The 25819-nt window shown below is 38.9% G+C and overlaps 2 protein-coding genes across 2 annotated transcripts in view; one reads left to right on the top strand and one right to left on the bottom strand.

Annotated features, from left to right (window-relative positions):
• DENND4C (DENN domain containing 4C) overlaps positions 1-12369 on the top strand; it is a 78065-nt gene extending 65696 nt beyond the window's left edge. Inside the window, exons 28-32 of the mRNA XM_052644483.1 lie at positions 2115-2360; positions 3761-3878; positions 10189-10339; positions 11764-11828; positions 12052-12369. Of these exons, the coding sequence (XP_052500443.1) occupies positions 2115-2360; positions 3761-3878; positions 10189-10339; positions 11764-11828; positions 12052-12188 (717 nt within the window). The 3' untranslated portion in view covers positions 12189-12369. The remainder of the gene's footprint in view (positions 1-2114; positions 2361-3760; positions 3879-10188; positions 10340-11763; positions 11829-12051) is intronic.
• Positions 12370-15316: 2947 nt separating this feature from the next.
• Positions 15317-19843, bottom strand: RPS6 (ribosomal protein S6). The gene is made up of 6 exons (XM_052644626.1): positions 19759-19843; positions 19117-19248; positions 18382-18592; positions 18075-18221; positions 15572-15729; positions 15317-15482 (listed from the first exon to the last, which is right to left on the bottom strand). Exons 1-6 carry the CDS (start codon positions 19762-19764, stop codon positions 15387-15389), a joined length of 750 nt encoding a protein of 249 aa, XP_052500586.1. The 5' UTR covers positions 19765-19843; the 3' UTR covers positions 15317-15386.
• Between the last annotated feature and the right edge of the window lie 5976 nt (positions 19844-25819).

Below are 25819 nucleotides of genomic sequence, written 5' to 3'. Positions count from 1 at the left end.
TGGTCAGGTAGTTACCGTCTCACTTGCCACACGGTGCGGCCAAAGGTCAAACAAACAAAAAAGTGCCATTATCAGACCCAGGAAATAACCAATGCTATCAGGGTCATTCAGTCTTCGTTCAAATCTCTAGTGGTTTCAAGTGTCAAGTATGTGTGCTTTGCAGCTTGAGGAACCAGGATCAAATAATGCTTTGTGGCTGGTGATCTGCTTTCTGGTCTTTTTAAATCTATAAACTCCTTTTTCCCTTGCAGTTTATTTGTTGAATACAACCCTGTAAGTTGGTAATTGCAGCCCGAAGCCTGATCAGGTTCAGGTTTTTTGTTCTGTTTTGTTCATTTGTTTATTTTTACAAGGCAACTTCATCAGTAGTGGCATGTCTTGAAGGACATGAACTATCTCTGTGGGGGTTAGCAGCTGTTAACCCCTTAGTGCCTAGATAAGTTATCCGTTTGGAGCTATAAAATGAGAATAGTCTAATTCTGTCATCTTCTTTATTATATGAAATATATTTATAAAGAGAAACTTATCCTATGGCTTTTGTCTGATTTTTTCCAAAGATGCAGTTTATGTTGGAAAAGCAAGATAAATGTTTGATTTTCTTTTTTCCTTTTATTTATCAAACTTCACAGTGACAAGTTGGGTTCCTAGCATTCTCCAAGGTGATACATTATCTGGGGGCATAGGGTTTCATTATGATCTCATGGGTTTAAACATTTATGTTTACATCCACTGCTGCTGTTACCCTTACTGATGCTTATTTTATTTCTTTTTTGGTCAGCTAGAAGCCTCTACCTGTTAGTGCCTTATTCCTTTTGACACAACTCTAGTAGCTTTTGTGAGTCTTCCTGATCACTCAGTTGGTAAAGAAGCCGCCTGCAATGCAGGAGACCCCGGTTTGATTTCTGGGTTGGGAAGACCAACTGGAGAAGGGATAGGCTACCCACGCCAGTATTCTTGGGCTTCCCTGGTGGCTCAGCTGGTAAAGAATGTGCCTGCCATGCGGGAGATCTGGGTTTGATCCCTGGGTTGGGAAGATCCCCTGGAGAAGGGAAAGGCTACTCACTCCAGTATTCTGGCCTGGCTAATTCCATGGACTAGTCCACGGGGTCGCACAGAGTAAGACACGACTGAGCGACTTTCACCTTTGTATGAAAGTGAAAGTGAAGTCGCTCAGTCGTGTCCGACTCTATGCGACCCGTGGACTGTAGCCCACCAAGCTCCTCTGTCCATGGGATTCTCCAGGCAAGAATACTGGAGTGGGTTGCCATTTCCCTCTCCAGGGGATCTTCCTGACCCAGGGATTGAACCCAGGTCTACCACATTGCAGGCATACACTTTAACCTTTGCACCACCAGGGAAGCTTTCACCTTTGTATAAGTTCTTTTAAAGTTTCCTTGCTTTCTTGTATTATAAGATGTTTGATGCTCAGGTGTTACATATTTCCTTCTTCAGACCTCAAATCAGTCATTTCTTTAAGAAACATTCCTTTTAGAGAAAAATAGTATTTGGAGATCTCAATCTGGGCACCATGGGTGCTGATTAATATTGGTCATAAACACTTTATCCTAATTGTGCACAACTTACAAAGTCTAGGTTGGGTTTCTTTTTCATTATTTTCATTATTTCATTTGATTTATAAAATTGCTCTTTAGTTTTTATTGCAAATATATAAACAAGTTAGATATATTTTAAAGACGCATCAAGAAATACGAATACAAAAAATGGCCTCATCTGTTGAGAGTTTTACATGGAAGATAAAGTCAGATTTTTTTGGTATCATGATGAAACATCAGAAACGCAAATATTTCTTGTAAAAAGTTGAAAAGGAAAAATCAGTCATACATAGGGCATTGCTCTTAATGTGATAAGAGAAACTCATGTTTAAAATAGGGCCTACTATATGGATTAATAATTTTTGTTCATAATCATTTAACTTAAGGGTATTTATGATTAAGTACTTTTTCTTCTTTTATGTTTTCTTCAGGGTGTTCTCCGTGTACTTATGGCCCTGAAATAAGTTTGAAAGGACAGAAAAGTGTGCTGTCATTGAGACATACTCTGAAACATACATAATAAAATTGATCATATTTTCTTTCTATGTTTCTGTTTTTAAGGATCCTTTAGGAAAAAGACCCAACCCTCCCCCTGTTTCTGTGCCTTACTTGAGTCCTCTAGTGCTTCGCAAAGAACTTGAATCTTTGCTAGAAAATGAAGGCGATCAGGTGATTCACACGTCCTCATTCATCAATCAACATCCAATAATTTTCTGGAACCTCGTTTGGTATTTCAGGCGTTTGGATCTTCCTAGTAACTTGCCAGGACTTATCCTCACTTCTGAACATTGTAATGGAGGCGTACAGGTAGAGAACCAACTTCTATACTTACACTGTATTCATGTTGGTTAGGTAGTGTTAAGTCATAGGTTATTTCTCTCTCGTTTAAAAATTTAGATAGGTGGTCCAGGGATGGTATAATGCTAGAGACTTGAGAGCCTTCTATCTTTTTTGCTTGCAGTGTGGCCTCCATTTCCAAGTCTTACACCCGGTCTAGGATAGCTGTACTCTACTTCCAAGCTACCGCATCCATATTCCAGCCAGCAGTAAGAAGAGAAATGGATGGAGAATATATTCTTTCTTTAGGGATAGTTCCTAGATGTGCATATAATGTTTTCATATGTATTTGTTTGGCCTAAATTTAGTTATATGATCATTTCTAGTGGCAGGAGTAGCTAGAAAAGTAGTTTTTATTCTGAAATAGAATATTCCCAGCTGTGAGGGGTGTTTGGGGGAGAATGGATACATGTATATGTATGGTTGAGTCACTTTGCTGTCCACCTGAAACTGTCGCAACATTGTTAATCAACTACACTCCAGTAGAAAATAAAAAAAAAATTTTAAGATAGTCCCAGCTGAAATTCTCACAACTTTATTTTAAAGGATTTGTATTAGCCACATTTTTTCAGTTTTATTTAAAAAGTAGTGAAGTTATTTTGCTAGGTCACATACTGAATAAGTGATGGGGGGCTAAGACCACAGTCTGGCTCTCTGACTCTGCTTGAGCTGGCATCCTTGACTCCCAGGGAGACAGTAAGCTTATGATACTGAATACTGAGAGATACCCCTCACCCCAAACGTACATCAGAGGCACAATAAACTTTTAGAGTCTTGTAAACTGTTTGACTGATTTATGTACTAGTCAGTACAGTGAGATAGTAGTAACTGTTGTACTTTCTCGTACCTTAAAATTTGTTGTGAATCACATTCACGTGACTGCTGTGCCAGTTACCAAGTTGTCACTCAGTCCTCGAAAGTCAGAATGAGAATCTTGCACCTCAGAAAATAATAACATTTGTACTTAGGTACAAATAAAAATTACAATTTTCCTTCAGTTTTAGGTCTAGAATTTTATGTTTTTTACAAACCCTTATGTCGAGGCCTGGCTTTTAGTAGATCACAGCGAGGGAGCTGCTCTGCTGGGTACTCAATCTCGACTCAGAAGCAAGTCATCTGAGTGGTTTAGCACCAGATTCCTCAGGAACGTGCAGTGCGTGACGGGCAAGGGGGCGGGGCGGCTGCCTTTCCAGCTGCACCCTGTGTCCCAGGAGGAAGGGCTCTCCACTATGTCGCGCTCCAGGTCTAGAATTTTAAAAAGGACTCATCTGTTTTATATAATCAAGCTTTGCTAGGTCCACTGGTAATTACTGTTATGCTTAGTTACTACTGTGCTTAGGGTACTAATACTTTCTATTGATCTTTTTTAGCTTCCCCTGTCATCTCTGTCCCAGGATAGCAAACTTGTTTATATTCAGCTGTTATGGGATAATATCAACCTTCATCAGGAACCAGGAGAACCTCTGTATGTCGCATGGAGAAATCTTAGTAAGTAAAATAAAGACATAAAAGACTCAAACTGGAAACAACCGAATATCCATCCACAAGTGACTGCATAAATAAATTACTATACAGTCCATCCACACAGTAGAATACTGTTTAGCAGTAAATAAAAATGGATGCCTGAGGGAAAAATAGAATTGAGGAGATGAGATTAATTATTTTGCTTTGTTTTTAAAATCTTTCATTCACTTTTAGTATCTCCTCAGGCTTTTTTCCATTTTATTTCAAATTTATTTGTTGTACCAACCTGTTTATCAGATGTCCAGTTGAGCTGAAGAGTGGCTTTTTTGTGTGATTCTTACAGTCTGTCTGTCAGATATTAATTTGGTGAGGTGTTTGGACAGTAAATTCTGTATAGCAGATGTGTTTGTGTAGATGATAATTTCAATTATGTGGGTACAAGCTTTTGGCTTGTACAAAGATTTTGGCTTTTATTTACAGTTTTTTATATATAGAACATATTTTTACAAGGGGTTTAAAAGGTTGTCCAGTATTCAGAAGCTTTGTGAGTCCATAAGAAACCACAGACAATCCAGTAGGTCAATGAGTAAATGGTATCAGTAGGCAGTTCACGGAAGAAACATTAAAATGCTCTGTTCTATAAATATACAGTATACAGAGCTGTCGGTACCATGATGCTTCACAAAAGATTATAGTAATGAAAAACTTAATACCTAACAAGAAGGTTGTAATAAACCCACATCATGAAATGTTGGCAAACAAGAAAAGGAAGGAGTTATTTCCATATAGATTCCTGAAAGGATGGACGCCCATTATATTAAGTGGAAAAAAGGCAAGTTGTAGAACAGTATATGATCTTCTTTGCAAGAGAACAAAACCAACTATTTTCTTACCATTCACTTATTTTTGGCTCTGCTGGGTCTCCACTGCTGCACGGGCGTTTCTCTGGTTGTGGCGAGTGGTGGGCTGCTCTCTGGCTGTGGTGCAGGGGCTTCTCATTCGGTGGCTTCCCTTGGTGTGGAGCACAGGCGCTAGGGCACGCGCGCTTCATGAGTCGTGGCTCCCAGGCTCCAGAGCACAGGCGCAGTAGTTGTGGCACATGGGCTTAATTGCTCTGCAGCATGTGAGATCCTCCTGGATCAGGGATTGAACCCACGTCTCCTGCATTGGCAGGCAGATTCTTCACCACTGAGCCGCCAGGGAAGCCGCTGTATGTTTTTAATGTATGCATAGAAAAAGGGCTAAGACTATATATATCCCAAATGTTAGCGGTACCTGCTCAGAAGAGAAAAGGGATTGTATTTTTTCCTGCAGTCTTTTACTGCTTAACGTTTTACTTAAGCTAGAAGAGAAGAGAAGAATCTGACATTTTCCCTTGAAATATGTCAATCACAAAATTATGACTAAATATATCTATTTTTGTCTTTTTGTTGTTTTTCCAGTTGTGATATTTGAACACTTTTTAAGCAGGAGCAGAATAGCCTTGTAAAAAATAGAATTATAACCTCAATTTCTTTAGTTGTTTCCCCTCATATCTTGAAATAGACAAGTGTTTTAGAATGTTCTATAATTTGTGGTAGGAACAAAATTCAGAATTCCCAAGAATAGCTTTCTTTACGTGGTTTCTTTAAATGAAGAACTGGCACATAATAAGATTATAAGACATAATAGAATTGAGTAGTGACTTTTGGAAAAGCAGTATGGGGAGCTGCATGGTCCCAATTCCCAGCAAAACAACATAATTGGTGAAAGTTATTAAAGACAAAAAAAAGGTATCTGTGTGTGTCTATGACTATAGAGGAAAATGAAGAAACATTTATTTAAGAAAATATATATTAAACTGCAGTAAAAACAGTGATTTCTGTAGCACTTGGGCTACAACTTGCCGCTCCCCACCAGCCCCCAGTTAAGGGGCTACAGCATCTCCCTGGGAAAGACAGGTTGTCAGCAGTTCTCATCCTCCCAGTTCTACCAGCTCTGTAGCACAGAGGTTCGGTTCCAGGACATGAGGAGGCTCACTTCCTCCACTCAGCCCCCATTCATTGCCTGTTTCAGCAACCTTTGAATACTGGGGCTCTGATTGTTCTCACAGCATCTTGCTCATAAGGGAGAGGTTTTATGCCGTTTGAGGCAAGTTGAAGAGTTGGAGGCAACTGCATCACTCCAGTGCCCCACTTACAAAGTAGAGGAATCATTCTAAGAGAAGGCCACAGTTCCCAGCCCTGGCTCCAGAGCAGTGGCCGAGAGACAGGCCATAACAACAGAGAGCTCAAAAATTCTCCCCAAAGGAAATGATCTTATTTGGGACAGACTGGAGACGTTCGAGCCTAAAAGCAGTCTTGGAAAAAGTGGAGATTTTGGTGAGAGGGCCAGTATTACCCTGATACGTAAACCAAAGGTATCACAGGAAACAAAAATGAAAAATCCATATCACTTATGAATATAGACATAAGGATCCTCAGCAAAATACTATAAACCAAACCCAGCAATTTAAACATCATGACCAGTGCTGTTACCCCAGACATGCTGTGTTGATTTGAAAATCACTTACTATAATACAGCATATCAATCAGAATAAAGGATAAAATCCACATGATATCTGAGTGGGCGCAAATAAAGCATTTCACAAAATCTGTTGTCCTTTGTTAAAAACACTCAACAAGCTAGGAATAGAAAGAAACCTCCTCAGCCTGATTATGAATATCTGAAAACCCACAACTGGTCTCATACTTAGTGAAGAAGGACTAAATACTTTCCCTCTAAACACAGGAACAAGACAAAGATGTCTGTTTTCATTATTTCTTTTCAACATTGTACTGGAGGTTCTTGTTAGAGCAATGAGATGGGAAAATAAAAGGCATCTAAATTAGAAATGAAAAACTATCCCTATTTGTAGGTTCTGTGATCTTATATATGGAAAATCTTAAATTAGAAAATCCTAAGGAATACACAAACACACACAGAAAAAGACAAATGGATAAGTTCAGCAGAGTTACAGGATATATGATCAATATATAGAAGTCAACTGTATTTCTATATAATTTCAACTAATCCAAAAATTAAGAAAATAACTCCATTTATAATAGCATTAAAAATAATAAAATACTTAGGGATAAATTCAATAAAAGAAGTTAAGAAAGTAAAAACACCTAAATAAATAGAAAGAAACCCCATGTTAATGGACTAGAAAAGTTAATATTGTTGAGGTGGCAGTACTCCCAAACTGATCTATAGATTCAGTACAATCTATATCAGAATTCCAGGTAGCTTTTAATAGAAATCGGCAAGCCTATCCTAAAATTCATATGGGTTTCAAGGGATCTAGAATAGTCAAAATAAGTCATAGGACTCATATTTCTTGATTTGAAAACTTACTGCAAAGCTACAGTAGTCAAAAAATTGGAAAACTGGCATAGGATAGATATATCGGTCAATGGAATAAAGTTGAGTTTCCAGAAATAAACCCACACATGTATAGTTAATTGCCTTTCAACAAGAGTGCAAGGACCATTCAGTGGGGAATGAATAGTCACAATTGGAACAACATGCAGGAAAGATAAAGGTGGATTTCTTCCTCACATCATACATAAAAATGAACTCAAAATGGATCATATACCTAAATGTAGGAGCTAAAACTATAAAACTCATTAAAGAAAACATTGGCGTATATATTTTCACGACCTTTTATAGGACCAGGCCTTAAATACAACCCCAAGAGGTGACAAAAGAAAAAGTAGATAAATTGGACTTAAAAACATCTGTGCTGAAAAATCAACCATTAAAAAGTGAAATGTCAGCGCACAGAGTTGGGGGAGATATCTGCAAAGTATCTTAAGGATTTGTATTCAGAATATATAAAGAAGTCTCAAAACTCATCACAAAGAAGATAACTCACCTAAAAACTGGGCAGAAGATCTGTCTTAATTAGTTTGGGCTGCTGTTACAAAATAGCACAAACTGAGTGCTAAATAGCTTACTAAAAAGTGTACTTACTATTACTTTATTAGCTTATATAAATTTTTATTTCTCACAGTTCTGGAGGCTTGGAAGTCCAATGCCAGGTTGCTGGCATGGTCAGTGAGGGCCCTCTTCTGGATGGCAGACTTATTATGGCCTCAGGCAGTACAAGGGATAAGGGATCTCGCCGGTGCCCCCTTTTTAAGGGGTGCTAAACTAATCCATTCATGAGGACTTTGCCCTCATGATCTTACCACCCACTGATGGTCTCACCTCCCAATACCATTTAGTAAGCATTCCTTTTCAACGTATGAATTTTGGGGTGACACAGACATTGAGATCCTAGCAGGATCCTGAATTGACAGATATCTCTAAAAAAGACATGTAAATGGCCAGAAATGAAAGGATGCTTGTTAACACTAAACATCAAGGACATGTAAGTCAAAATCACAAAGAGATACCACTTCATGCTCACTAGATTGGCTTTAACCAAAAGGGCAGATACTAAGTTGTGGTGAGGGTATAGAGAAATTGGAACCCCAGTTCATTGCTAATTGGGATAAAAAATAGTTCTGTTGCTTTGGTATAAATAGTTTCACAGTTCCTCAAAATGGTAAACACTTAACCGTATGACACAGCAGTTGCACTCTTAGGTATACACCCAAGAGAAATAAAGGCACACATCCACATTAAAACTTGTACACTGTTTTCAGCAATATTTTTCTTACACTCCAAATAATGGATGCAATCTAAATGTTCATATTAACTGATAAGTGGATAAAGTATGGTATATCCATACAATGGAATATTATGCGGGAATAAAAAGTAGTGAATGCTGATATGTTACAAAATGAATTAATTCTAAAATATTACAGAGGAAGCCAGACACTAGAGTATGATTGCATTTATATGAAACAATCAGAACAGGCAAATCTGTAGAGACAAAATTAGATTAGTGGTTGCCTAGGGCTGGAGGGGGTGGGAAGACAAGAGAAGTAACTGGTAATAGGTAGATTTCTTTTGAAAGTGATGGTTGCACAACTCCATGAATAAAGGAGCAGTAGTGAAGTTGCATATTATCTTTGAGTTGAATGCCCTAAAATCATAGCATACAATGAAAATCAAATCTGTTCAGCAGTAGAAAAACTAGGATTGAAACTCATAGAGGGCTTCCCTCGGTGGCTCACTGGTAGAGGATCTGCCATAGCATACAATGAAAATCAAATCTGTTCAGCAGTAGAAAAACTAGAATTGAAACCCATAGAGGGCTTCCGTTGGTGGCTCACTGGTAGAGGATCTGCCTGCCAATGCAGGAGACACAGGTTCAGTCCTTGGTCTGGGAAGATACCACGTGCCACGGAACAGCGAAGCCGGTGCGCCACAAATACTGAGCCTGTGCTCTAGAGCCCGGGAACAAACACTGCTGAGCCCATGCGCTGCAACTGCTGAAGCCCGCTCACTCAAGAGCCTGTGCTCCATGACAAGAGAAGCCCGTACACCATTGCTACAGAGTAGCCCATCCTGGCCGCAACTGGAAGAAAGCCCCAGCAGCAGCAGAGACCCAGTACAGCCAAACATAAACCCAGAGCAGCCAGCATTTCCTCTTGTAACAGAGAACTTTGCTTTTCTTTGGTTCAACACAAAGGAAATATTACTAGTTACCTTTGTTAAGGTGCTGGGTTGTATGCAAATTAAATAGCTTGCTTTATGACAGATGCTCAAAAAGAGGCTGACTGGGCAACTTCTGGATACACAGTTCCCTCTCAGCTGGTGCAGGTATAATAAAACTGTATGGCTGCTGGGGTTACCTCCAGTATTAAAGTTTACCCTTTTTCTGGGCCAAACTTACATTGTTGATTTGGTGTATTTTTAATGTTAACTGTGATTCAGTTCAAATATGCCACTGAAGCACTTTTATAATATATGAAATTGGTATAAGTATTTTTTCTTAATAATTCAGGAATTTACTCTTGTATCAGTCAGGATTATACTCTACTGTATTTAATAGAAAATGACAGAATCTTAAATAGGTAAAGATTATTCTCTCACATGAAGAATTTATGTAGACACTCCAGGACTGGTACGCAACTCCTCTGTCATCAGGGGCCTAGACGCCTTATGCTTTGTCTGCTTTTCCATCTGTAAAGATTCATGGTCATAGGATGGCTGCGGGAGTACAGGCTGTCACATCCCAGCCTCAAGCACAAAGCCCTTAAGTTCAGTAAAAGGAAAAAGGGACAGGCCTCTCCTATCTGAAGAAAGCAAGAAAAATATTTTTTAGCTGGTTACATTGCTGCATAATTGTGAAGGTGAAAAGAAATAACTTCTTTAATAGATTGAATAAGTGTACTCTTTATTACTGTGTTCACCTCATTAGATTCTGAAAAGAAGTCGTCTCTCCTGTCAGAGGAACAACAAGCAACAAGCACTTTAGTAGAAATCATCAGGCAGAGCATCCAACAGAATGATGTTCTTAAACCTATCAACCTGCTTTCACAACAGATGAGGGGAGATGGGGAAAGGCAAAGGTAACAGTCCAGCACTTTCCACTTGATGTCACTGGAAATAACTTGATGATTTTTAAAAAATTACTTTCAAAACTATCTCCAGTTGCAAAAGAAACACATACTCACTGTGGAACATCGGATTCTTTTTTAAAGTGCTGCCCAAGTATATACATTCATACTTCAGCACAAACATAAAAATGTCTGACAAATAGATTAAATTTTAGTAGGTGATGCATTCATACCTAAAATATACTCAGTCTTTGGGAAACACTTCTATTCACTGGAAGCCTATAAATATGTTTAACATCGATATCTACTGCTTGTTCAGGCCATGTCACACAGTTTATCTTGTGGGATGTAAAAAAATACATGAGTAGAAACAAGAAAATGATGGAAGCAATGAATCACGAAGTATATGGAGCGATCCTGATCCTCTATTTATTATCTGCTAACTTATTTGGATCAGCACTCACCCCAGTCTCACTCAGCCTAAGTGAATTCTGTGATATGCTTCAGAGAAGGGGACATAGTATCTTCTTTCAAACATAAACAGTGTTTCCAGGTGCTCTTCAAGTTTGTAGTCACTGCATCTTTGAAGACAGTCTCAGAAGTAATAGGATAAGAATTCATGATAGAAATCGATAGTTTTTTTTATAATTTTAGCAGTTGATACGGAGATTATCTCCTTCACAGGCTAAAGAGTAGCTAGTTACAAGCATCTGATTTAAGGGCAGGGAAAGGATATGAGAAATTATATAGCTTCTGAAGCTTTTAAAGAAAGCTGCATGGAGCATCATCAGAATCAGCATTACAATTTTTTTTTTCTGTATAAATAAATACTCAGAAGTCAGTTCCTAAATTCCCCCCCTTTTTAACAACTGTCATGAATTTGATTTTTAAGGTTTCATTTGTCTCACTTTTATGTTCACAAATCAGATAAAGGTGATTTTTCTTTTACTGTTGGGTTAAATTACTAGTAAGACACCACACAACCTGTTTGTGTCCAAGGGTTTAGACCCCTAACTTACTTTGAAATTAATTTCTTACTTTGTCATGTAGCAAAAAATTGCAGGTATGAATTAGAAATTAGAATTGAAAGTTATCTATTACATTACTAAATATCAGTAACTTTAAGTTCAGCCATTTTTGTTTTGAACATGAAGCTTTATGCCCATTAACTGTAAACTTTTTAATTTGAAAAAGAAGTTTGCAGGAAATGGCAAAGAAAGTATCTGTGGACCCTCTAGCCAGCTTTTCCCAAAGGTGACACCCAACAACTGTATGTAGTGTAGACAAAACTGTGGCACTGACATGAATGAACACACAGAACCTAAAGTACAGTTGACTTAGTGCTGTTAGTTTCAGGCGTTTTTTTCACCATTTAAAAAATCTTAGCATATTTTTCTGCTCTTTGCCCATTCACTTCAAACTATTTTGTTTTATAGGAGTTTATACAGAGAAATCCTCTTCTTATCATTAGTATCTCTTGGAAGAGAGAATATTGATATTGGTAAGTTGGTCAGATGGGGACTACTAAAGGTGGTTTAGTCTTATTCTCATAAGTAATTTAAAAAATTCTAACTGGTATGGGTAAATACTCCATTTGCCTTTTAAAAGATTTCTATCTTTAAATGTGCAGTTTATGTATATAAAATGATTTGACTACCACTTGTAAATGCATAGCTTTCGTCTTATGAACAAATTCCAACTACATTTTTGAAAATATCTTTCAGAGGCTTTTGACAATGAGTATGGACTTGCATACAACAGTCTGTCTCCAGAGATTCTTGAAAAGTTGCAGAAAATTGATGCTCCACCAAGTATCAGTGTGGAATGGTGCAGGAAGTGTTTCGGAGCGCCTCTCATTTAAATACAACAGATTGACTAGATTTTTGACACAGTGCTGGGGGAATAGACTCAATCTGGAGACATTCAAGGTTTTTTCATATTACAAATTGGCGAAAACAGAAATGAACTTACTCTTGGGACAGTATTTACGATGAAATCATACTGAATCATCTCAGTGTAAAAACGCCATTAAAATGCCCCAAGGTTTATTGAAGATTTACAATTTCTGAGCTGTTTATATCTGCTGAAAAGTGGTATCACATTTCTCAGTATTTCTTGTAGTTTGATAATGGAAAGCCATATTCACTCTTGGCATTTTGTTTGAAGCTATTGAGTTTGGGGAACGGCAAATTAATGTAAACTTGCCTAACCCCCAAACAAATGAAATCTCAATTATAACAGCAACTATTTGTGTATTGTGTATATATGTGTGGCTGTGTGGGTGTCTATTCAGCCATATTATATTTATTAAAATTCTTAAATTGCATGTTGCAATAGTTTTTTGAAAGGGGTTTCCAACTATTAAAATGACTACTACTAAATTCAAATGTAGTCATTTAAGTTCAAAATTACCTGAAAGTCTGATGAAAACTGCCATGCCTTTGACTTTAAAATTAATATATTTTTACCCTTCATGTTATATATTAGCTCCCTTAACGGGTTATACTTTGAATACCCAGTTCCTTCACCCTCTTCCCAGTACCATGTTAATTTGCAACAGCTTTAAAATGGAATAAATGAGCCAAATAGTTTAAATTAGATCAGCTTCATAATTCACAAAATTAAAATTCTTGTGTGTGTCTTTGGGTCTGAAATTGTTCAGGCACATAAATTGTCACTATTGTTCACTTTTAAAAACCTGTGGAATAACTTGCACTGCACAGAATTCTGTTCTTGTATATTTAGATTGTATGCTTATTTGTGCATTTGTAAATATGGTTTTTTAGGATGAATCAAGTCTTAAAACATTAAAGCTTATTAAGCTTGTTGCTTGTAGGTTTAAGAAAATCATGACCTCACATGCCTTACTGACATTCATGCCTTTCATTAAACCATCCCTTAACGATAGTAAATGTCTTCCTTACCTTTGCATGCATGGTTTGAAAAACCAATGATTATGTGTGCTTCCTTTTACAGTAATTATGCAGATGACTGAATCACAGTTGATAACTATTTCCAGATGGTACAGTTAACATCACACACTGTTACTATACCAATCTTCCAAGATTTCGGGGTTATTAAGACCTATGCAGAATCCTTGTTTCAACTTATGGTTAAAGTGCTGAGTGAAAGAACTTTATAATTCTCATTGCCTTAAAAATGGATCTTTTGCACTGTCTCAGAGTATGTATTTTTTGCAACTTAAAACTTGGTACTAGTTTTAACACTTTTAACACTGCTGCAACAGAAAGTTTGGAATTACCTTGCATATAAAAAAAATTGAGGTTGAATAAAGTGAAAACTTCACAAGTTTGCTGTTCTTGTCTCTTACATTTTTAAGGCTCCTGAAATGTGCACAGTAATTCAAGTTCTTGTCTTCAGAATTCCAGTATCATGTTTTCCCACTTTTCTGTGGTTTTCATTAATTTGAACTATTACTTAGCAAAGCACTTCCCACTAAAAATTACTCTGATGTATTCCTAAATCTTATACATTTAGGAATTATGAATTTTACAGTAACTTTTACTATTAATCTAAAAAACATTCATTATAAAGCTTAGCCTATTCAGAAATGACTGATTTGTATTAAAGTTGCTTAAAGGCCTTTTCTAGCACCTACCACTGGGCAATAGAAATTTATAGCAAAAACAAAGACAAAACATCAAATCATTGACTTAAATCTAATTAATTTCTGAAAACCCATCTTTCAAAGTATGCCAGGTTAGCATTTCCTTACTCTGGTTTTAGATTAACTGCATCGGCTGCATTTTATACATTGATTATAGTAACCTGCATTTTGCAGTGTTAAAGTTTTAAATCTACCAGATTTCATGAGCTAGAATGGTCAAGGGCCACCTTGTTTGTCCACATTAGGGACTGTACTCCTTGAAATCAGGGTGGTTCTTGTGTTTTATGCATTAGAATCAACCAACTACTGGGTTACAATTCTGGATTTATACCAGACCCGCCTGCCTTTTGGTCTGTTACCTTTTAGAACTCTAACTTCTGTCAGTCGCCAATTGAAGTTTTGTAACTCTTCAGAGCTAATGGTCCTATACAGCAGAAATTAATAACACTGTAAATCACCTGCACTCCAATTTAAAAAAGACTTGTGTGGGGATCCCTTCTATGAATCTTGCCCCAAACTACCCAATCATCATCCACTTTTTAACCAGATCCTTGGGTGATTCTTCTGCATACTCTTAACTGAAGCACTTCCTCAGTCTCTACATGCCAAAGCCACTTTGCAAGACCCTCTGTCTGTTAAGGGTTTGAATAAAGGTTCTAACTGCAGCTACTATAGAAAGCAGGCATGGTACATACAGGATTTGGGAATTCCCTGATGGCCCAGTGGATAGGAGTGTGCTCTGAATGCCACAGGTCTGGGTTCAATCCCTAATCAGGAAGCTAAGATCCTACATCCCATAAACCACAGTACAAGGTATACTTTCTGTGCACATCCTTCATAGATGCAAGTGTCTAAAAACAGGTACAGTCAAGTCCCTTGCAGAGTGTGAAATATAAAAATGTAAATTCACTTGAGTTGAAAAGGTTTCTGTTAATGTATTAAATCTGCACTGTTTTTAAGAGCTTTGTAAAAACTATTCTAGAAATGGCATCCATTAACTGTGTTTTTCACAAGTTATTCTTTTTACATATGACAATGTCCATCTTCACAAGGGCACTTTTCATATATCGTGTAGAAACTGCATTCCTTAAAATAAAGTCTGTCAAAGATTAATAGTCCTAAGTCATTTATTTCCCCTATCTTGTCCCATGCCTTGCTGAAAAGTCAATCAATCAATCAATGTACGAATTCTGAGACACCCACTAAAGGAACTCTGTTCTGGCCATGGCTTCCACTATCATATGTGGTCTGGTTCTGAATCTGAAGGACTGTCACTTTGAAGGATCTCCTGCAGACCTGTTCCACTGCTAGATTATGCAGCACCTCCTTTTCCATGTTTGTGGACCTTCATTTATCTATTTGATCATCAATTAAAAGTCAAGAAGGGAGAGCTGGTGTCTGGTCTGCTTTATTTGTCACTCTCAGAACACCTCATTTTTGACTGGACTCAGACTTCGAAGTAGAAGCTCTCAGGGAGGACAGCCTCCGTCTCTTGGCGATCTGCTCCTGCCGTTTTTCTTTGGCCTCCTGAACAAAACAAAAAACAAAGTGCAGTTAGAGCTCATCTGGATTAAAAAACACAAATCCCATAACTCCTATTTCCCCCTGAGATTTACCTTCATTCTCTTGGCCAAAAGTTTAGCATATTCTGCAGCCTCTTCTTTGTTTTTCTTAGTACGCTGTTTCTTCAGAGCAATACGCCGGCGTTTGTGTTGCAGAACTCGGGGAGTCACGAGACGCTGAATCTTGGGTGCTTTAGTCCTAGGTTTCTTACCTAAAAATTTAGATGACTCGATCACTTCCATACCCTTGCTCAAGAGGACCCACATTTATATTTTTAAAACATCAGAGATTCAAACTTAGTAGCACATTTAATCCTAGCGGCTCACTAAATACCAATAGTTTGGATATCAAGTTCAAACAAATTTATGTTACTTAGCTGAAAAGATGAAGTCCTATCTTAATTTTTACTACTCACTTTGATATCCCTTCCATAATTACATTGTCTTAGTAGGATATTATGTATCTATACCATAAGACACGTGAACATTACTTTAAAACAGTATTTAATTTGTTATGAAAACTAAGTAAAGCATTAGTTGCATCACTGTCCCACCCGCCATGCTTTGAAGTCCCAACTGGTAGTCAAATTTCTATTTTCCAAGACAGAAAGGACCTGCTTATCTGCTTATGAGGAGTAAAACCATCAACATTCATTAAATTTTTTTTGCAATGCTGTGCTGCTTGTAGGAGCTTAGTTCCCCAACCAGGATTTGAACCTGGGCCACCACAGTAAAAGCAGAGTCCTAACCACTGGACCACCAACAAATTCCTAGGAGTATCTTCATTGAGCCTGTCTGGATTATAAATCTGCTTCACAGCAGGAATCTTTTCAGATGTAATGGTTTTAGTTTGTAGACCCCTGTGAGATCAATAAACACTCCATATAAACAGAGTCTAAGACTAAATGATCAACTGTCCAGGTTCTGCTAAATGATAAAGGAGTTATAAAGAAACAAGAACCATCTTATAAATACTATGAGCTACTCTTGCCTGGAAAATCCCATGGACAGAGGAGCCTGGTAGGCTGCAGTCCATAGGGTCGCTAAGAGTTGGACTGAGCAACTTCACTTTCATGCATTGGAGAAGGAAATGGCAACCCACTCCCATGTTCTTGCCTGGAGAATCCCAGGGACGGGGGAGCCCAGTGGGCTGCCGTCTATGGGGTCGCAGAGTCGGACACGACTGATGTGACTTAGCAGCAGCACTTACTAATGTTATTTCCAGAGATGCGACTACAATTGTGTATTTATACCATATCTTCAGCACTTAATAGAACCTGGCACAGAGAAGGTTTCCAAATATTTGGAATGAGTGACCAATAAGCACTCACCACATGCCAGGTATTAATTAGCTTATTTAAGCCCACAGTCCTGGAAACAAATACCCCAGTTTTTTTCCGATTTGTCAGGAAAACTCAACCTGAAACTAGCATGTTATTTATGATGATGTGTTATGCTGACTAACAATATACCTGCTTAAAATGTAAAACACCAAGTTTTCTTGAAAAAACTAAAAACTGAGTTCCCATATGATCCAACAATCTCACTCCAAGGCATATATCCAGACACGACTGTAATTCAGAAAGATGCATGCTCCCCTATGTCCATAGCAGCACTATTCACAATAGCCAAGACAGGAAAACAACCTCAGTGTCCACCAACAGATGAATGGATGTCAGGCATATATACAGTGGAATACTAAACTACAAAAAATGACAGTGTCATTTGCAGAACATGGATGAACCTAGAGATGATCACACCGAATGAAGCCACAGTTAAGACAAATACCATATCACTTAAACATGTGGATTCTAAAATATAACACAAACTTTACAAAACAGACTCACTGACACAGAGAACAGACTGGTGGTTGCCAAGGGAGGTTGGGTGTGGAGGGATGGATTTGGAGTTAGGGATTCTCAGATGCAAATTATTACACATGGAATAAAGTCCTACTCATATCATAGCACAGGGAATATATTCAATACCCTGAGATAAATCAACAGAAAACATTTTACATATATCTGAATCACTTTGCTGTACAACAAAATTAACTTAAAACATTTTTATAGTAAGTCAACTGTACTTCAACGTAAGTATGTTCCCTGGTATTTTGAATGGTTTTCTAATTCGCAAAACTATCGCTATCCACATTCAGAAGTTAAGGCAACTTACATTAATGAAGGCACCAATTTTGGTAAACAAAAAACTAAAACGACTGATATGTTAAGAAAGCAAGTGTGTGGGCATGAGAGCATATTCAATCACAATCCCAGACTTTTCTCTTAACCCCAAAGCAATGAACTTAACTGATGTTATCTTTGAATGAACTCATACAATGACTCAAAAGCAAATTTTCAAGAAAAATTCTAACACTATAGGGCACTGGTTATACTGAGGATTAATTCCAATTGCATCATCTTGACCCTTTTCCACACTAATTTCCTAAAAATGCATATTCTAGGTAAATAGTAGGCAGAGATTGGCTTCCAACATGCATATAGAATGGTACAAGCAATGAAATTAAGAAATCTCTATATTGCATAATCCCTCATACCGTCTTTGTTTAGGGGCTTTCGCACAACATATTGGCGGACATCATCTTCTTTAGAGAGATTGAACAGTTTGCGGATTCTGCTAGCTCTTTTGGGACCCAGGCGACGAGGCACTGTAGTATCAGTGAGTCCAGGAATATCCTTCTCCCCTAAAAGAAAAAAGTGAACAGATGTTTTTAAGTCAACAACTTCCTTACAAACAAGAACCCTAAACTGTTCAGGCATTACAAAAGCCACTTAGTCCACTTTCAAAGACAATCAGCTTTAAGTCAGTGTTGACAAAAATAAACTCCAGAATAAAAGGCTCACCTTTCTTCACGATGACCAAATTGAGAACACTCAGATTGGCATCCACAATGCAACCCCGCACAGATTTGCGCTTTCTCTCTCCAGTCCTCCTTGGTCTGTAACAGGAATGCCCCTTACTCAGAAGCAGGCGAACTCGGCCATGGGTCAAGACACCCTGCTTCATGGGGAAACCCTGCTTGTCGTTCCCGCCACTGATTCGGACCACATAACCCTGCAAAAGAACACGATGACACATTAAAAACAAAGCACTGTGGCCTCTAAGTACACCCTTAATTCTGCTTAGTACCGTTCATTAGGACCAATTTCACATTCTAAATACTTTCCTCTGGTCACTAAATTCTGTCTATACTAACAGTTTCCCAAGTTAGACTGGCAAAATCCTTTCAACCAAGTCATATTTCTAGCCTTTATTTTACCAGAGTTGTTAACTCCTGGGGTACAAAGAGTATGTTATGAAACCAAAGTATCAAGGAACCATAAATCAGAAACAACCTTCTTGGCACTTTTGAAGATCCCTTTGGAGGCCTTTAGCTTGCAGGTCAAGAACGATATATTTTTCATTTGATCTACATAAACATAACCCTGCCAAGTGATAGCGCCACCTTATAAAGTGACATTTGGAACTAACAACCCGAGTGTGAACCCCATTACATTTACCAACAGCGTTTACCACCTCTCTTAAATAGAGCTAACAATTCAACGCGACAGTTCAACTTGTAACAATTCAACTTTTACCTTCCATTCTTCACCCAGAGCGTCAGCAGCAACTTCTGTGGCCATACGCTTCTCGTAGAAGGTACGAAGTTTTCGTTCATCGTCCACTTCAATGAGCTTCTGGCAGCCAGTGGCCGGGAAAGAGATGTTCAGCTAAAAATTACAGACAAGGAGGAAAAGAACTTCATGAAAATCGCAGAACCACTAGAAAAGTTATCCCATAGCAAAAAGCCTTTCCTGTCACCCGCACACAACTAACAGAAAGTTTGATTATATTCACTAAAGGACACGTGCAAGGCGCCACAAACACAGCACTAAAAACAGGACCCATCTTGCAAGGCTTGCGGAATGCCGCCACGGAGAATTACTGTCCATAGCCGTTCACGCTCTCAGATCAAGGGGCCTGACCTAGGCGCCGTCAGCCCGGCCGCCTCTATCCCGCCTGGGGGTCAAGACGCCACCATGGCGCTCCCAGACCGGAGTAGCTCCAGCTGCAATCGCTCGCCATCCGCTCTCCCATGGAGCTCCGGCCCCAGAAGAGCGATCCTTCTGCTGCCTCAGACCCTTCTCCATCCAGGGCCAGGATTTTCGAGCCCAACGACACATCGTAGGGCTTGCTCCACGTTCCACAAGCCTCCCCGGACACCCGTCACCAGGTCCTACCTTCATTCTGAAGCGGCCGACAGCCTCCGAGGCGCCACGAAAAAGAGATCCAACTTCCGCTTAGCCCAGGTCACATAGGCTCTTCCAGTTCTCGCGAGATGTGCAGACGCCTGGTATAGTGGAAGTGAGCATTGGTAGGCAGTACTTCCGGGGTGGGGCTAATCAGCGGTTGGGAGATAAGAGTCTGTGGGCGGTGCGTACGAGGCGGCACAGGTTTAGTACGGAAGATTAGTTTTTCTACTGTGTTCTTTCCTGTATGATTCTGGGTTAGGGAGCAGTTCTGGTCCCGGACACGGCTTCTGATGATACCAAGGAAGGAGGCGGGATCGGAGTTCGAGTGTCCTGCGCTCTCCTGTACCTCAGGCTCCCATCCGAAGTTTTGCAGTTTAGGAGCGTGCCCTGCCCTGGTTCCGGTCTTGAAAACTTGTGCTTTGTTTTTGCTTAAATACTTGATCATCCAGTTGTCCTTTAACCGCTTTGCAGTCATCGTTCTGTCACGTGCATGAGTGCTAAGTCTCTTGGGTCGTGTCCGACTCTTGCGACCCCATGGAATGAAGCCCTCCAGGCTCCTCTGTCCATGTGATTCTCCAGGCAAGAATACTGGAGTGGGTTGCCATGCCCTCTCCCAGATGATCTTCCCGACCCAGGGATGGAACCCGCGTTCCTTCTGTCTCTTGCATTGGCAGGCGAGTTCTTTACCACTAGCGCCACCTGCAGTTCTATCACAGAATGATGCATTCAGCCAGCCTTTCTTGAAAGCCAGTTAACCATAGTTACTCCAAGTCCTGGTGCCTCCCGAAGAGCCTCTGTGCTTTCTGCCTTTTCTCTGCGATCTTTTTAAAATGCAAAGTTCTGTCAACTCCATTGTTGGAGATGCGCAATTTATTTCCCATTATAATTAAATACTTTCCAAACTTCTTAACCTACTTTCACATATTTTCCACAGTCCAAAACTCAACTATTGCCATTTGTTAATACCATGCAAGGCTTTCAGCTTACATGTCCTTCCTAAGAGAAGCCTTTCCTGACCACACAACCAGAAACTGTATTCCTCTCCTCTAGTGTAGCACTATTTTCCTTTATAGTACTATTTAATCATGATACACAAATGGTCTGCTTGTGGTCTGTCTGCATACTAGATGGTAAATTAGGCTAGGTCTCATAACTTCACTAGGTATATTCAGGAAGCAGTAAAATGCATGGCACTTAATAAGTAAGGCTTAGTCATATTATGTGATCATAACCCTAGTTTTGATATGTATTAGTCTTTCAGAGTGTGGCAGTATGGAGCCAGCTAGCAGAGGAAGAATAAGTTGAGTGTATTACAGTAAATCTTGAATCAGCAATGATTCAGCTCTTAATAGAACAGAAAGATGTGGGGAAAATACGGTGCATTTGATAGTCCTCCAGAACATTGTTGGGAGAATGAAAATCCAGAAGATCTAACTTTGAAACCCACTGTACCCTGAAGAATGGAACACTTACTATCTATTACATATTTACTCCATATTTTTTCCTCAAGAAAAAAACCCCTGCGTTTAAAATAAATTTTTACTTTCCAAAATTATCACATCCATCTTCTGCTTCAGTATCACAAAGGTTTGAGTTTAGGCCTGCTTCACATTCAAAGTTGAAAGATTCTGCTAAACCCTATTTGTGTGGTAAGTCTCTTCATTTGTGTTCGACTCTTTGTGGCCTTGTGGACTGTAGCCCACCAGGCTCCTCTGTCCATGGGATTCTCCAGGCAAAAATACTGGAGTGGATTATCATGCCCTCCTCCAGGAGATCTTCCTGACCCAGGGATCAAACCCATGACTCTCATATCTCTTTCATTGGCACTTAGGTTCTTTACCACTAGCGCCGCCTAGGAGGCCCAAATCCTGTTTGGGCATCTGACATTAATGTAGAAAGTGTGTCCAAATGATGCATTTAAATTCAGTATATGTAATTTTTGTTGCTAAGGTGAAATTGACGTAGCATAAAACCATTCATTTTTATGTGAACAATTCAGTGGCACTTAGCACTCACGGTGTTGTGCAGTCAGCACGTCTCTCGGTGCCAAGACAGTTTCATCATCCCAATAGGAAACCTTGTATCCATTAAGCAATTGCTCCCCATTCCCCTCGTCCACCAGCCCCTGGTAGCCACAATCTGTGCACTGTCTATATGGATTTACTTAATCTGTCTATTTCATATAAATGAAATTATACAGTATGTGATCTCTGTATCTGCCTTCAAATTTTTTTTTTACATTCATCCACATTGTAGTGTGTATCTGTTTTTTTAATTCCTTTTAATGGTTGAATAATATCACTTTGTACATGTAGGTCACAATTTGTTTATCCATTCATCCATTTGGGCAGTTTCCAACTTTTATTTTTTTAAGTTTATTTTTGGCTGCACTGGGTCTTCATTGCTGTGCCTTCTCCAGTTGTGGCAAATGAGGGCCACTCTCTAGTCGCAGCTTCTCAACGTGGTGGCTCCTCCTGTTGTGGAGCATGAGCTCCAGGGTAGGTGGGCTTCAGTAGTTGTGACCTGTGGGCTCAGTAGTTGTGGCCAGCAGACTCCAGAATGTAGGCTCAGTAGCTGTGGTGCAGGGGCTTAGTTTCCCCACAGCATATGAAATCTTCCTGGACCAGGGATCAAACCCATGTCCCCTGTGTTGGCAGGCAGACTTTTAACCACTGGACCACCAGGAAAGAGGTGGTGATTGCACAACACCGTGAGTGCTAAATGCCACTGGATTGTTCACGTAAAAATGGTTTTATGCTACGTCAGTTTCACCTTAACAACAAAAATTACATACACTGAATTTAAATGCATCATTTGGGCACACTTTTTACATTAATATCAGATGATCAAACAGGATTTCAGCCTCCTAGGTGGCGCTAGAAGTCCTGTTTCCCACCAGAAGTCCTGTTTCCAACTTCTGACTATTGTAAATAGTGCTGGTATGTTGAGTACCTATGTTTAGTCCTTTGGGGTATATAGGAGGAATTGCTGGGTCATGTGGTAATTCTATACCTCCTAGGAGAACTGCTAAACTGTTCAGTTTCATTTTTCATTCTCCTCAGAAATGTATGCATTTGTTATTTTGTTACTTTATCTCTCCTTTTAAATTATAGGCATCCTAGTGAGTGTGAAGTGATACCTCAGTGTGGTCTTGATTTTCATTTCCCGAATGACTAATTATGTTGAGCATCTTGGCCATTTGTATATTTTCTGGGAGAAATGTTTACTCAAACTCTTCGCCCTTTTTTTTAAGCTGTATTTTTATTGAAGTAGTAGTAGTGAGTCAATATGAGGCAAATAGTAAAATCCAGAACTATTCCTCAGGTATTTTTATTTTCTAATGCATTTTTTATTGTGGTAAAAGACATGAAATTTACCGTCTTAACAATTTTTAAGTATGCAGTTCAGTAGTGTTAAATATATTCACATTGTTGTAAAACTATCTCCAGAACTATTTCCTCTTGCAAAACTGGAACTCTGGACTCATAAAACAGCTCCCTTTTTCCCTTCTCCTCATCCCTGGTAACCACCAGTCTTATATATCTATGAATTTGACTACTTTAGGTAATTGATACAATTGGAATCATACAGTACATGTCTTCTTGTGGCTGGTTTATTTCACTAAACATAATGTGCTCAAGGTTCATCCATGTTGTAGCATGTGACAAGAGTTCCTTCCTTTTTAAGACTGAAAGATATTTCATTGTATTTATATACCACATTTTATTTATCCATCTGTCTGTTGGTGAACATTTGAATTGCTTCCACTTCTTCAGTTCAGTTCAGTCACTCAGTTGTGTCCGACTCTTTGTGACCCCATGAATCGCAGCACGCCAGGCCTCCCTGTCAATCACCATCTCCCGGAGTTCACTCAGACTCACGTCCATAGAGTCGGTGATGTCATCCAGCCATCTCATCCTCTGTCGTCCCCTTTTCCTCCTGCCCCCAATTCCAATGAGTCAACTCTTCGCATGAGGTGGCCAAAGTACTGGAGTTTCAGCTTTAGCATCATTCCTTCCAAAGAACACCCAGAGCTGATCTCCTTTAGAATGGACTGGTTGGATCTCCTTGCAGTCCAAGGGACTCTCAAGAGTCATCTCCAATACCACAGTTCAAAAGCATTAGTTCTTCAGCGCTCAGCTTTCTTCACAGTCCAACTCTCGCATCCATACATGACCACTGGAAAAACCATAGCCTTGACTAGATGGACCTTTGTTGGCAAAGTAATGTCTCTGCTTTTCAATATGCTGTCTAGGTTGGTCATAACTTTTCTTCCAAGGAGTAAGCGTCTTTTAATTTCATGGCTGCAGTCACCATCTGCAGTGATTTTGGAGCCCAAAAATATAAAGTCTGACACTGTTTCCACTGTTTCCCCATCTATTTCCCATGAAGTGATGGGGCCAGATGCCATGATCTTCATTTTCTGAATGTTAAGCTTTAGGCCAACTTTTTCACCTCTTTCACTCTCATCACTTCTTAGCTGTTGTCAATTCTGGTATTAACATAGACTTGCATATCTCTCTTGGAGACCCTGTTTTCAATTCTTTTGGATATATATCTAGAAGTGAGATTACTGGATCATATGGTAATTCAATTTAAAATTTTAAGGAATGATGCTAAAACTGAAACTCCAGTACTTTGGCCACCTCATGCGAACAGTTGACTCATTGGGAAAGACTCTGATGCTGGGAGGGATTGGGGGCAGGAGGAGAAGGGGACGACAGAGGATGAGATGGCTGGATGGCATCACCAACTCGATGGACATGAGTTTGAGTGAACTCCGGGAGATGGTGATGGACAGGGAGGCCTGGCGTGCTGCAATTCATGGGGTCGCAGAGTCGGACACGACCGAGCGACAGAACTGAACTGAATTTCCATAGAGGTTGCACCATTTCATAATCCCACAAGGGCTCTTTTCTTATATTTGAATTGGCTTGTTTTCTTATTGAACTGTAAAATTTCTTTATATATTCTGAATGCTATACCCTTATTAGATATGTAATGTCCAAATATTTTTTCCCATTTTATAGGTATCTTTTCACTTTCTTGATAAAGTCCATAGATGTACAATGGTTTAAAATGTTGATATAGTCCAGTTATCTAATTTGTCTGTTGTTGATTGTGCACACATTCTCATATCTGAGAAAAATCCATTGCCAAATCCCAAATCCCTATATTCTTCTCCAATAACATTATGGTTTGAGTTCTTGTATTTAGGTTGTTGATCCATTTTGAGTTAGTTTGTTAATGTGGTTTGCAGTTGGGAGCACAACTCCATTCTTTTGCACATGGACATCCAGTTGTCCTACCACCATTTGTTGAGGAGGATATCCTTTCCCTCTTTGAATGATCTTGGCACTTCTGTTGAAAATCAATTGGCCATAGATGTACAAGTTTATTTCTGGCCTCTCAAGTCTGTTCCATTGATTTATATATATCTCTCTTTATGCCAGTACCACACTGTTTTGATGTGTAGCTTTGCAGTAGGTTTCAAAATCAGGAACTCGAGTCCTTGACTTTTTTGAGCTTTTTTTAAGTTCTTTGGGATACCATATGAATTTTATACCCCTATATGCAATGTATGTTCTTGGAATTTTGATATGGATTGCATTTAACCCATGTGTCAATTTGGGGAGTATTGCCGTTTTTATGATATTGTCTTTCACCTCATGAACGTGATATGTCTATGTATTTAGGTCATCTTTAATTTTTTTCAGTACTGTTTTGTGGTTTTCAGTATGTAAGTCTTTTCCCTGCTTGACTAAGTTTATTCCTAGATATTTTGTTCATGTGGATAACATATGATATATTATATATATATATATATATATATATGCACACATATACTATTTTTTCTAAGTCACTTGAAATTCAGAAGTATTTCACTTCTAAATACTTAAGGATATATTCTAAGAACACGGCTATTTTGCTACATAGCCTCAGTATTGTTATCCCATCTAAAACTTATTATTTACATAATACATTCTACTATGCAGCCCATTTTTAAATTTTACTGATTATCCACAAATCTCTTTAGTTTTTCCCTCAA

This window comes from Budorcas taxicolor, chromosome 8, assembly GCF_023091745.1.
Source record: "Budorcas taxicolor isolate Tak-1 chromosome 8, Takin1.1, whole genome shotgun sequence".
Lineage (NCBI taxonomy): Eukaryota > Metazoa > Chordata > Mammalia > Artiodactyla > Bovidae > Budorcas > Budorcas taxicolor.
Note: the sequence above shows the minus strand (reverse complement) of the source record. Positions and strands in the feature narration are given on the sequence as shown.